We start from the raw sequence: 14,052 nt of genomic DNA, 5'->3' as shown, positions 1-14,052 counted from the left end.
TGTAAATGTGTATCATGTAGCGCTGCCTCCAACTGGGGGAGGGTATTACAAGTCTCGACCATTTACAGTGCAGTATTCCTGTCCCCACGTTTTCCAGTGCGGTGGGGTGTTTTGAATTGTATGCAGTAGATATGTTTTTGCTTCATGCAAGTAACCAATTTTTTATATATTTTTTTGCCTCTATAAAGCTGTCAGTTGTCTATACACAGCCCAAATAAAGGTATGCCGTCAGAAGAACGTGTTGCATGCTTGGAACAAGATCGCCCATAGGGCGGGTACTCCGCTAGTAAAGATTAATTTAGAGTACCACGGATCCGGTTTCTGCATTTTTCAATTCCCACCATTTGCTCTCCTAAAAGCTCTCCCAAGTTGTTCTCCTCAAATCCAAAATACACAGCCAAGGGTGCCACAGAGGATTTAAGGGCTGCAGACTTAAAGAAAATTGAATTATTTTTCAATGCAAGTACACAAATAATTATGCCTTTTTTTTTCATTGATGAGATTAAATGGGAATTTATGTTTTTTGGAACCGGAAAAGGTACTTTTTTTGCAATGGGAAATCGTTGGCTCAAAATTAAAGCTTGGAGCATGAGGTCGGTGCTTAATTATTGAGGAGAGGGTGGGGGGGATGTTTTGTTTTGTTTTTTCTCTCCCGTTAGCTGTTACCATCAAAGAAGCTGTGGGATGGTGACGTGTCCACAAAGGTTGAACCCAAAAGCTTGTTTCTGGGCGAGTGGCGAGACAATGCGTGGGCATCTTCAGGTCAGTATATATGATGCTTGTTCTTTTACTTTAAGGATTTTTGTACTTTCCAATGGTGGTGGGTGGGGGTAGGGTGTGGTCGTGGGATTGGTAGTGTTCAGGGAAAGTGAAATATTTTAGTGATTCAGTTCCAATAAGTCAAATGCTGTAAGACCAACAGTGACTGTTATCTTGCTTGCTCTCTAATGTAGTGCAGTACAGTATAACCTTTTTTTTCATTTTTATTTATTTTTTATTTTAATCCAGATATCCAAATAACAGTAGATCCATTATCTGAAGCCTGGTGTTGGCTTAGTGGTTAGGGTGGCGGCTTGGGATCCCAGTGTCCCGAGTTCAAGCCCCGTTGGCTGCTGAATTAACACCAGGGGGTTGACTCAGCCTGTCATCCTTCCGAGGTTGGCGAAATGAGTGCCAGTGTACTGGTCCCGGTGTATGCCCCGGTTAGAATAGGTGTACCATATCCCTGTGTGTCGTAAGAGGCGACCAGGGTTGGCGTCAGGAAGGGCATCCGGCCATAAAACATTGCCTCACAAAAAGCCAAACCCCTGCACAGCAGGGAAAAATGGCTGTAAAAACGGTCATTAGTAGATCCATTATCTGGAGAAAAAAAAAATCCAAAAAATCATGGCCTCCAAAAAATGAAGGATTTTCACGTGCTAACTTTGCACTAATTTTAAGCTCTTGGTGGTTGTTGGTGGGTGACCTTTGCAGTAGTCACCTGTCCCCCTCTAGACTTGTATGTAAAACATCTGGAGAAAATTTGACGTTTAATTGGGTTTTTAGAGTGGTTTGTTGAAAGGCTTTATCGTCAAACAAAGCCGATCTGAACTGAGCTTACCTGAGCTGGGTTTTATCACGAGTTGTTCTCTTGAAAGCCAAACATGTTTGCCAAACACCTTAAGTTCATTCACAATTACTCTTTAAAATGTTAACTTGTGGGAATTGATACAGCAAGTGCACTAGTGAAATCCCAGATCAATTAATAAAGCAGAGACAGAAATACAGACTTTAGCGAAAACTCCGGAAAAAATTTGGGTTTTCGCATCTGTTCTTACACGTCAAAGAAGGTGCATGCTGAGGTTAGGGTACAACGTAACATGACACCCCCCCAAAAATGTAACTATATACATCAATTAACCGGAAATATCATTTATCTGGAGCAGCCTTGGTCCTGACCATTCTGGATAAAAGAGGTTCGACTGTACTGCATTTGCATATTTGCAATGTTATTTTCTGACTGAAAGTAGCTTTCACCATGATGTGTATAACATTTAGGTGTGCTATGAATGATATTTGTCTGCTTTTATTTCAAGTTTCTCCAGCACCTATCATTTCCATGCACCATAAGCTATTCCATATTTTTGTTTAAAGGTGGGTGGTTGGTGGGGGTGGGGTCGGGGGTTTTCCTTAAATTTGGCAATTGAATGTGCTATCTTTTTTTTTGGTCAATGTTAGGGTTTTCATCATTATTTCGGCATTCAGTTGCCGTCAAAATGCCACTTTCAGCCTTTTCCCTCTCTTCATAGAAATTTAGCTTCATATATAATGATCACCAACTTGTAGCTTTATGGTTAAGCAAGTTGTTTTTCATTGAAGAACTTGTAATTCTGGGGATTTCCCCAACAGTTTTAGATATCCATTGCATTGTTGTACTGCTATTGCCACAGCCTTTCTGATGTGTGGCAACATGCTCATTCTTCAAACTGTCCCTTTTTTTTTTTCTTTTATTTGTCATTTCAAACTTTGTTCTTTTGTGACTATTATTAGCTTATCTGGAATTTACATTCCATATAAGGTATTGTCATCATGCACCGTCCATCCGTCTCCTTTTTCGAGTCCTCCGGCCAAACTGCTGGGCCAATCTGGCTGAAATTTTGCAGCAACGTTCCTCTCCTGCCTGGTAACAGGAATTGCAAAGCTAGTTCCGCTCACATGATTTTAAGTAGGTCAAAATGGCTGACTGTAAACTTTTTTTAAAATAGTCTCCAGAACCACCAGTCAGAATGCTACAAAATTTGGGTCACAACATTAGGCCAGGGTCCTGTTGTTAAATTGTGGAGGCTATGCTGATCACATGACTAGAAGTGTGTCAAAATAGCTGACTGTCAATTTTTGTGAAAATCGCATAAATTCATTCAATTTTTTTTTTCTTCTCCAGACCCGCAAGTCGGAATCGTACAAAATTTGGGTCACAACATTTTGACGCGGTCCTAATGTGAAATTGCGGAGGCCATGCTGATCACGTGACAGGAAGTGTGCCAAAATGGCGGTCACCCATATTCCTTCCAAAATCTCTTGACCCACCTGTCAGAATGCCAGCAAATTTGGTTTGCAACATTATGCTAGGGTAGGGATATTAATTAATTGTATTGTGGAAGTCATGCTGATCACCTGACTGGAAGCATGTCAAAATGGCCGACTTGGTTAACTTTTGGGAAAATCGCATTAATTCCTTTAAAAATCTTCTTCTCCAGACCCACCCATCAGAACGCTACCAAATTTGGGTTGCAACATTAGGACAGGGTCATGATGTTAAATTGCGGATGTCATGCCGATCACATGACCAGAAGTGTGTCAAAATGGTGGACTTGATTTAAAAAAAAAATTGGAAATATCACGTAAATCCCTTCAGAAATCTTCCTCACCAGACCCACCAGTCAGAGTTCTACCAAATTTACGTTACAACATTAGGCCAGGGCCCAGATAAGCTACAGGTACAGTGGTCCTATTTTTTTTTTTTTAAACACGTGCTTTTGATGATTTTTTTGACATTCTACGCATATATGTGCACACACTCATGAAATTTCTTTTGTCAGATTTATGAATCCTGGTATAAATTGGGTTTTTACGTTCCTTTTCTCTTTGGCTCTACCTCATGAAAAATGGAGTTTTTTTTACTCACTCTGGATTAGTGTGTTGATTTTTGCATACGTGACATTTATCGTGGCGTTTTGCTTTGGCACTAGACTATCTTGTGTAAACGGTCGTTTTTTGACTTATTCTTCACTCAGCTATTCAAATATCTGAGGATTTCTTTCCATTTATGCGTCACTCACCTTGGTAATGGTGAGTTGAATTGTTAAAAAAAACCAAGAACGGAAATCCTCGACAGTTAACAGGCTATTATTAACTGTCCTACCAAACAGGCTTCCCTTTCACACTTGGCATATAACTATCTGCCAATCATCCTTTAAAATGTTGAGGTATGTATGACCAGACTTCAGTGCCTTTCCGAGAGATCAGACAAATTTCATTTTGTCGTGTTTTTCTTTTATTACACATGTTCAGCAGCACAGTCACACTCCTAGTAATGATGCAACCTACAGCAATATGCTGCAGATGAAAGAAGAGAATTGTGCATGTTTATTTACCATTTATTATGCACATTAATTTTTCTATTTGGACTTGTACCTCCTCCCACACCTTGTGTTTTTTTGTTTTGTTTTTTCTCCTCTTTTCTCTCGTATGCTAACCAGCTTTTTCTTTCCCATCATGCTCTGTTGTTGGTTTTTTTTAATTTTTTTTTTTCTTCTTGATTTTTCTCTATTTGGATTCCTCCAAACCACTACACCCCCCCTCCCCCACCCCTTCCCTGAGTAATTTTGATTTTTTTTTTTCTATTGCCCCTTCCACACCCACTGCTTACCCTGGGGGAAAATGTCTTCCTCTTTTGCTCAACCTCAACCCGGAACATGGTTTGCTGGTTTGCTCAACCTGGAACAAGCTTCCCCGGGGTATTTTGGTGCCTTTTCAGACTCTACGCTCATGATTACCATCCCGTGAATCCAGTTGGACTCACATTGACAATGCTTTGCTTTACAGTGGCAGCATTCGCAGTACTGGCACACACATACAAACTGCCACCTGTTCCTGTCGCTGCGCTTGCTGTTTTTCTCTTGAATTTGAAGATTTTGTGATGGAGTATATGGTCCAGCCACAGCAGGCGACGCTGACGACAGCTTTGAAGATTAAAATATTTAGAGTGCTGTTTGAGGCTTGTCGAAGCCGGCTGCAGCTTGTTTTTATCTTTTGTGCTGCCTGGTAATTTGGCGGCCGAGCACCATTAAACAATACTTTTGACCTTTGATCACACAATATTACATAAACCTTTACTCCACCATTAAATAAACCCTGCATGTTTTACACGATATCTAATACCCCGGGGTACAGGGTTACCTCTGAGTTAACCCTGGTCCTGAGCAGGGTTAAAATACCTCGTGTTATCGGCCCTAAAACCTCCTCCCCCGTGTGAAAAAATAAATAAAAGTGTTGTGTGAAGCTCCAAATTTGTGGAGGTAGCGGTGGGATAAAATCAGATATATATCTCAGACTTTTTTAGTGTGAAAGGGGTATATTTGGATTCCTCCTCCACTCTCCCACACCTTTCCCTTGGTGTATGTCATAAATGTACGTTCGCAAGTACGTAGTTGTCTTTGAATTACATTTTCATAAACATGTACATTCCTGATTATGATTTGGATTTCCTTAGGCCACCATGAAAGACCGTTTCAATTTTTCAAACGCTAATTTTAATTATTTTAGATTTTATTGTTTAAAATATCATATCCTTGTTTGTAGGCTCTTTGAATTGTGCCATCACTCCAATCCTCCTTTGCTTAAACCCCCCCCCCCTCTTCCTTCGCTAACCTTTTTATATATTTTTTTGGCGTTGTACATTTTTGGCATTTTTTATTTTTCCTAAGACCATCGACATTCTCAACATGATTTGACTTGTGCCCTTCCAATTTTCGAATCCTAGGCTCTGCACTGTAAAACTCCAACAATTCTGGAAGCAATTAAAGAACAACTGATTTTATGAAATGGTTCAGCTGTGGCATTTCTTCTTTAAAATGATTCAGTTTTACAATCTGATTTGCAAGTTCCATGTAAAACAAAAAGTGAAAGCAACACTCCTTTTTTTTCTTTCTTTCTTTTTCCTGAACATATAAAGAAAATCAGATTAGTGTTGACATTATTTGCACCATATTGCAACAAAGATATTTGTACATTTATTGTAATTAATCAATGGATATTACAATAACCTAATGGGAAGATGTCGATTGTTCAAAGGTAGCCATACTCCCCTTTGAGCTGTCCATTCTGGGATCGCTTCCTGGCCCGACCATAATCTCTAATCATATTTAGTCTTAGGCAGGGCATTGCAACAATGACAAGAAGGGCACTCTGTGGAGCGCATACCTCTGCCACGTAATGCCTGATCCACGAGAACATATCGGGCCCAATACATTTTTGAAATATCATGCTATACAGTATGGTATCCTTTTTGGCCCTATCTCTCAATGGTGAAGAAGCACTTTAAAAATGAAATAATTCTTATATCCAGATCCGGATTCGGACTTCACCAAAATCTAATCAGATCGTCCTTCTCAAACACGCAACCTGTCCACAATCCGTCCACATATTTTAAGATATCCTGCGCACAAACAGACAAACAAACAAATGAACTTGCTTGTTGAGCAAGGAATTGCCGGAATAACTTTGTCATATCTCCATGATCTCTGAAAAAAACAAAAACTTGGAAATCAATTTGGTTCTTATAAGTCGATAGTGCTACTGTTTAATGAGTTAAAGCACTTAGTTTGGTCATGATCATAACTTGGAAGTTAATCAGACTTGAAATGGCGTTTTTATCGCAATTTGAAAGTTTTGACCCACGCCCCCCCCCCCGACATTCGACCCCCGGCCGCTAAGAAGGGTGTTGGTGTGACACCTCTATGAGACATATGGTTGGATGCAGTATTAGAAGATGCACATTTTGGATTTGGTTTGAAGTCGATACGACCATTTTAGTGGACGTTATTGCGAAAATAAGAATTTCGGTTTTTTGGTGACCTTGACCTTTGACCGAGATTCACCAAAAACGACAAGTGTCTAAGTTGGACCATGGCCGACGTCTGTACCAGTTTGGTCATGATTGCTGAAACGGTGTGGCTGCTTCAGGGTAAACAAGCACACAAACAAACAAACAGACAGACACACAGAATGACACACACAACCGACCAACATAATTGCCGAAATCCGAAGGATTCCGGCAATTAACGAGCAAACAGACAGAAAGGGGTGAAAACATCACCTCCTCCACGTTTGGTGGTGGAGGTAATATGCCTTCCTTTGGAGCGTATGTTAGGCTGGCCATCCTGTGATTGTCTATGGGCATTTACTGCTGGTGGTTGAAGATCCCACTCCACCTTTTGAAAATATTAGGCCATTGTATGCATTTCATTTCTTCCTAATCCACTGGTCTCGAGTGTGCTAAATGCATAATAATTAATGCTGGTTCAACATGCATGCGTTCAAAGAATTGGTTGTAAAGAGGAATTGGAAGAATTTTTTTTGGGGACTTTTTTTTTTGTTGCTGTTATTTTCTGCTTGTTACTCACTGTGGTCAGGTTTGTGGCCTTGCACTTTTTTACCTGTTCTATTCTAGTCCTGTGCCTACAACCCTCTCGCTTCTCCACCCAACCCCTTCTTTTCCAGGTTGCACGTGTTCTGTAGAATCCATTTCCTTGTTCTGCTCCCGAAGTCTAAACTCGATGCTCACCTCCATTCTTTCATACTCCTCTCTTTTTTATGCCTCCGCACCAAGGGTGCCGGAGGCATTATTTTTCCGGGTTGTCCGTCCGGATTTTCGTTTACGCGATAACTCGAGAAGCGAATTGTAGAATTTCATCAAACTTGGTAAAAAGGTAAAGTAAGACGGGGCAATGAAGTGATTAGATTTTGGGCCAGCTATTATAAAGGTCAAGGTCAAACTCTGAAATTTTACTGTTTACGCCATAACTCAAATATTCGACAGAATTTCATCAAACTTGGTACAAAGGTAAAGTTAGACAGGGCAATTGACTGATTATATTTTGGGCCAGATGTGATAAAGGCCAAGGGTCAAATATGTCAATACTCAAGTGTTTGTGCGGGAGAGCAGAGGCATACCCGTCGACTGCGCGCAGTCGAATTACTCTTGTTATTATTATTATTATTTTTAACCTGTGGAACCATCTTTCTGAGTCCAATGTCACGATTTTCCCTTTTGGGATTACAAATCTGCTGCCCAACACTACGTCATGCACTCTCCGATTTTGACTGCCAAACTGTACACCTGCTGAGACCTTGTTCTCACCATTCTCCTGCAGTTCTTCTTGTGCGATTGTGCATCCATTGATTGATTGTTCCATTGTTTTCCCTTTGCCCCTTTTTGAATGTTGATCCATTGCTCTCCATCATTCTGCGTTTCCTTGAGCCTCTAATACCTTTATTAAACCAAAACAGAAGAACTATGTTAATCGATTGTAGTTTTGTTTATAGCTGTTCCTCTTTGTGAGAAAACAAACCAACAAACAAACAAAACATTAAAAAACCAACTTTATCATTTGTGACATGAGTTACGACAATCTACGGATGTTGTTTACAGAGATCATGGCTGCACTAATGAGGCTTGTGTACACCACACAGAGCATTCGCTCTCTCAGCCCATCATGGTACGACGACCCGGCCAAGGTTCCTTCGGAAGTAGTGACATGGGGTTGGTGCTGTCGCCTCGTTCTGAAACAGATGGCTTGGGTGTCAGCATGGTGGAATATGTCCTCAGTCCTTCACCAGGAGACAAGCATGACTCGCGCACTCGCAAAGCATTTGTAAGTGATCCATTTTTTCTGGAACTCAGTTGTGTAACTGTTTGTTTTTTGCATACTTAAGGAAACTATTACTTTATTGTTAATGGCCACCTTTTGCATGTTTTGTTGAAAAATTATTTAAACAAAATAGTCCAAAAGACTTGCTCAACCTTGACCAGTTTCTCAGAGCTGCACACACCTTTGCAATTACATCTCTTTTAGGGTTCTTCTGAGCAGGAGAGTAGTGAAGTGCCAGGTACGGAGAAGAAGGGTAGGTCGTCACCTTTTGATGAAGATCAGACAGCTGAGCTCAAGAATGATGAAAGCATGTTGAAAACTGCCATGGCCATTCCTAACGGCATTGATGCTGACATGAAGGAGTTCAGGTGTGTTTTATTTTATTTTATTGTCTCCTCCTTTGCATGTTATGAACCCGGTGGTTACTGCAAGCCAACTAACTCTAGTTTTTTTTTAATGATTTCTGTCCTGGTCTCATAATACTTGTACTGCATTGGAGTTTATCAACCGGTGTTGCGCAGCAGCTGATTTTGGCCTTTTTCTACCCTCATGAGACTTTCCTGCAAGCTTCCACCTTATCATGTTTGTGAACAAAATATTGCTGTGTTGAAAATTAATAATCATTATGCTATCTTTGATGTTTTCCATAAATATAGATCTTTCATTTAAATATATATTGTGGTAACAGTGCAGGTGTCATACTTGCACTGTTGGGTTATCCTCGAGTTATTACTCCGCACACGTGAAGCGAAACTCAGGGTTAAATAATTGGTTCACCTCTGTCTGTCTGTCCATCCATCCACAAACGTCAGTTTATGATCGAGGAACAACTTGATTTCAATTGAATGTTATATTTTGAACACTAATCTCAACATGAATCAGAAAAACGAACTTGTAGTTTAGCAGTACTTTGGCTCTGAATTTGTCCCAATCGCAGATGCGCAGAGAGGAGGTAATATCTTTACTCTGTGTGCCTGTCTGGCAGTCAAGCAAAATTGAAAATCATTCTAAACAGGAAACTTACTGACACAAATAACGAATCTGACATGTTAGATAGGGTGGTTTAATCGCCACTGCCGCCACTGCAACAATGGCGGTAAGGAATTAAATTTTTATACGACTTTTACAAACTTTATTATATTTATATTGAATTGTATGCTTGAACACGAGAACACAAATCGCCTTCTTATCACTTCTAAAAACTTCCAGTTTTGCAGTACTTGGACAAGTTTAATAATGTGGTGTACAAGACTTCATCAACGGCACTAAACTTCTGAAATTCTTTTTTACGACCTTTAAAATCATTATTTTATTTAAATTGACTAATACACTTGAACACTGTGTAGGGTAAGGTAGTCCATGGGCTCTCTAGTTCTACAGGTTACCATCTAATGTACATTTTCTTATGATGAGCATAAACTGTTTCAGAGATTTATCTAAAGGGACAAATGATCGCTGCAATTGAATCCTCTTTTCATGTTCTTCTTTCTTGTTTTCTTTTCTTTTCTTTTTTTTTTTCTTTTCAGCCGCACACCAGGCAGCCACCAATCATCACCAACGGAGTTGACAGACCGCCTGGGACAAGTGCCCCCCACTTCAGACAGCATTGTGCAACTCTCAGGAGGAAGTATGCCAAAGCCATGCATGGATGATTTTGGTTCTGCAGACACGGCGAGCATGCCTTTGGATTCCCTGGAGACTGTCAGCTTAGACACGTTACCGTTTGAATACCCTGGAGGTCCTACTGTGACTTTGGATTCGCCAGCGATGAATGTGGGCCTTTTTGATTACTCCACACAGCAGCAGGTGGGAATCCCAGAAAAAATACCTTGTTGGATGGATGTACATGCAATGGTTAGGTTCCTAGAAAACACTGTGTATGGAAAGTGTGTGAAAAGATACCAAAGGCCTACAGGAAATAGGGGGTTAGGTTCCAGCATCAAAAGATAACTTCCCACATTCATCCAACACATCCTATACTGGCACTCCTCATTATACAAACTAGATGCGTTCCATGAAAGTATTTTTTTTTTTTTTTTTTTTTTTGAACCAAAAAATATTTTTTTGAAAGATGTTTCGAAAAAAAGAGAAAAGCAAGTGGAGGTACATTCAAAGTATACCGCCCCCATGCCAAATACATAAATAAATTCTCCACCGCACGACATTGCCGGGGTGCCTTCAGCACCCGGCGATGCCGCCGTGCTGCACGTGGAGACGGAATTGGGAGCAAGCGGTACACTTCTGAGGTAAATGGTACAAATGATACTCGCCATGCAGCATATGGAGATGGATTTGGGGTGGAGTGGTGTATAATAGTTGATTGATTCATTGATTAATTGTGTCATTAAAAGAAATAATCATAAACTAATTGATTTCTCAATCAATTGCCTCATAGCATACCGAAACCACCCCTGTTTCATCTGAATCTGTAACTTTTTGAAAATTAAGTAATTCAATGAAAAAATAGTCCATTAACTGATTAATCAATAAGCCAAAAATACCCTTTATAGCCATATCACTTGTTCACTGCCATGTCCAAATAACGGCTTCCGAGCTCAAAAGGTATTTGAGATATTGCACAGATGAGAAAGAAAGTAAATAAGTAATAAATCGATAATTAATTAATTAATTATTCAATAGATACTGTTTTTGCCAAAGCACATCTTCACTTTTGTCCCCAAATTTCAGCTTCCCAGCTCAAAGGATGCCTGAGATATCGCCCAGACAAACAAGAAAACAAACAAACGGAGTAAAAACTGAATACTTCCTTCGGCGCCCGGTGATGATGCCATGTATCGCCTAGATATGGAATTGGGAAGGAGCGGTGTACAAAAATATTTTCCAATCGACAGTGTAATAAATCGAAGTTGCGTTCCTGAGGTGCTGATGTCCAGACATCTTACACAACCTAACTAAATATAACAGATTTAAAACCTCAGTAACTCAATACAGAACATCACTAAATGTATAATTAAACTTGGTAGAGGCTGAATCGGGCTGAACAGTTTACTTTTTGGATCCTACTGATGGGCCGGATCTGGATTCAAACCTTAAACAAAATCTAATCAGCTTGGTCTGGTCACTTTACCAACTCAACTACCAAGTTTTGTCATAACTCGTCCACAACTTTTTAAAGTATTGTGCTATATAGTGTTTGGCCCCATCTCTCAATGGTGAAGAATCACTTAAAAAATTTTAAGATCCTCCTATCCGGATCTTCACCAAAATCAATTTGATTCGTTCTTGCCACACTCCTAACCTGTACACCAAATTTTGTTTGAATCCGTCCATAACTTTTTGAGATATGTTGTATATCGTTTATAGAGATATCACTCAAGGGTGATGAATCTCTTTAATATTCTCGGATTTGGATTTGGATCTTCACCAATATGGAATCAATTTGTCCTTGTCACACACCCCACCTGTTCACCAAATTTCGTTCCAATCCGTCCACAACTTTTTGAGATATTTTGTTCACAGACGAGGGTGAAAACTGAAGGTGGGTGGAGGTAATGAATACCCATCATAAATACATCAAAATAGAATTAAAATAAATGAGTACAGTAATATACTCAACAATAATAGGAGAAGAGATTGCGTGTGTCAGGGCCTGAAGATGTGTTGGTGGGGAGTTAAAGTAATGGTGGTGAGACCTCTTACCACAGGTGCAAGACGGTGTGTATATATAGGTTGTTTTCCACTCGTATTGTAGGTTTTGAGGAAAGTGTTATGGCAATTACTCACAGCAAAAGTTACTTCATACCACTTGATTATGATGCCAAAGTGCAGTACGACATGCAGATTAATAACGAAGTGAGAATGATGATGTGCAAATAAAAAAAATAGATGCATTTAATGGTACCCCACTGATTTAATGAATTAATTTACAATATAATAGTACTGTACTGTCTTCATACCCTTCGCTTTACAATGCAATAATCCCCTTCCGTTCTCACCGTCTCAGCAGATCCACTACCCTTATGGATGTGGCAGCAGAAAAATCCCTATCAGCGAAAATGCGTTAACCGGTAGTGCGTATAGCGACAAGTGCCTGGACACTCAAAACAATCATTAACTAAAACTGCATATGGTATAGGTGAAAATATTTGATGTGAGTTATGCAACACCTCAAGACACAGCATTTCATAATTTGCCTTATAAGTTGCTCAGTAATAGTGTACGAAGCAGGAACCGTTGTTCTAATTTTCATCTCATTTATTTTCATTGTGTGCTCGGTCAACTCATTCAGGCCTAAACTTTTTGCCACAGAATGTGAACTGTCACCCTTATCCAGCTTCTCTGGAATCTCCACTTTCTCTACTAAGATAATTGATTTTTTTTTTCCTGTCACATTAAATCACATTTTGAGCCCCTTTCACTGGCTTTCCTCTTTGCGCGCATTATTTAATTATATTAAACTTATTAAGGGTTACGGTTAGCGGGTATGGCCGAGCAGACTGGTACAGTATTTACATGACGGTAGCTGAGAAGAGACTGATTTGTGGCAGCGTGGGTGGCGGGGTTGGCAGGAAGGGAGGGAAGTCAAACGTGTTTTCCATCGTGTCATCTCATGACCACCAACCTGTGCAACCATGTATAAGTGAATGTAGTCGTGTATATAGAAAAATGGTCACAATTAATTGACTGTTTGGAGTGAAATGTAAAAAAAAAACTAAACCAAAAAACATGTAAATGGATGGTTTACTGTATATTGTTTATGAGAGCTGGCAGGATACAGGATAGCCTCGGCTCTGGAGGTATACACATACACCTCTGAGATAGCTGTCTTGCATGGGTTCAAATCTCGGTTCTGCTATAAACTGTCATTTTCATGGTTCATAGGCAGCGTAGTACATCATTGTGTGCGCTGTCCTTTGGATGGATGTTTAACTTGATGCCCCGTCTGCTGGCATTAGTTGGTCAATGTTAAATATCACACGGTGTCTTTCAGCAGTTGTTGCTGGCACCCTCACTACATTCCAAATTCCTGCCCTGGTTGATTGCAGGGAAGGTGACTGTATACTTCCCAGCATAGCCCTTGTCCAGGAAATGTTTTGGCAGCACTCATTGTCTGTAAAGAGTAGGGTACGTTGATTGTTATTATGTTGCTTGAATAAAAGATTGGGTGGGGTTGGGGGTGGAATGACTTGGAAAAGGCAGTATATAGCACAGAGGAAGGTAGCTAAAGAGAAAACAGATGTGGGATTGGGAATAAATTAGGAATGAGAGGAAGAAATCGGGATGTGTGGACCATATCGGGAAGGCAAAAGTGTGGGGGGCAGGATAAGAATGCATGTGGTGCATGCATATGCGTTTAAGGTATGGGTCATTCCATGTCAAATCATCAAAGAATCTGCCGTCATCTCTCAAAGATTTTTGTAAAACTTTGGGAACCAATTGGGACCCATGAAAAACGGCAAGAACTCAAATATTTTTGCTAACAGCCTCTTAATTAGTGAGATACGGACTAACAAACTTTGGACAAATTAGCACGATGTCGCAAATTCAAATGGCCATATCTCTAAAAGTGTAACACCTAGAGAGCTGGTTTTGGTGTCATTTTAAAGGTATTTTCATGCCCTATGAATTTGTCTGGGCAACATTTTCCTACCTCCAACCACAAAAAGTTATCACAAAATAT

The 14,052-nt window shown here is 40.0% G+C and overlaps 1 protein-coding gene across 4 annotated transcripts in view; it reads left to right on the top strand.

Moving 5' to 3' along the window:
* The window catches only part of LOC147020112 (pumilio homolog 1-like), a 234,385-nt gene that overhangs the window by 44,069 nt on the left and 176,264 nt on the right, over nt 1–14,052 (top strand). For 2 of the 4 annotated variants that reach the window (XM_085895138.1, XM_085895136.1), the window contains exons 4-7: nt 660–762; nt 8,233–8,414; nt 8,616–8,779; nt 9,938–10,217. In XM_085895138.1, coding sequence (XP_085751264.1) covers nt 660–762; nt 8,233–8,414; nt 8,616–8,779; nt 9,938–10,217 — 729 coding nt within the window. Of the gene's footprint in view, nt 1–659; nt 763–8,191; nt 8,415–8,615; nt 8,780–9,937; nt 10,218–14,052 lie in introns of all 4 variants that reach the window. The other 2 variants (XM_085895137.1, XM_085895139.1) reach the window with 2 other exon arrangements.

Source organism: Eptatretus burgeri, chromosome 9 (assembly GCF_056783735.1).
Source record: "Eptatretus burgeri isolate ZD-2024b chromosome 9, Ebu_testis_v1, whole genome shotgun sequence".
NCBI lineage: Eukaryota > Metazoa > Chordata > Myxini > Myxiniformes > Myxinidae > Eptatretus > Eptatretus burgeri.
The sequence above is the reverse complement of the archived record's forward strand: the minus strand, read 5'-3'. Positions and strand labels throughout refer to the sequence as shown.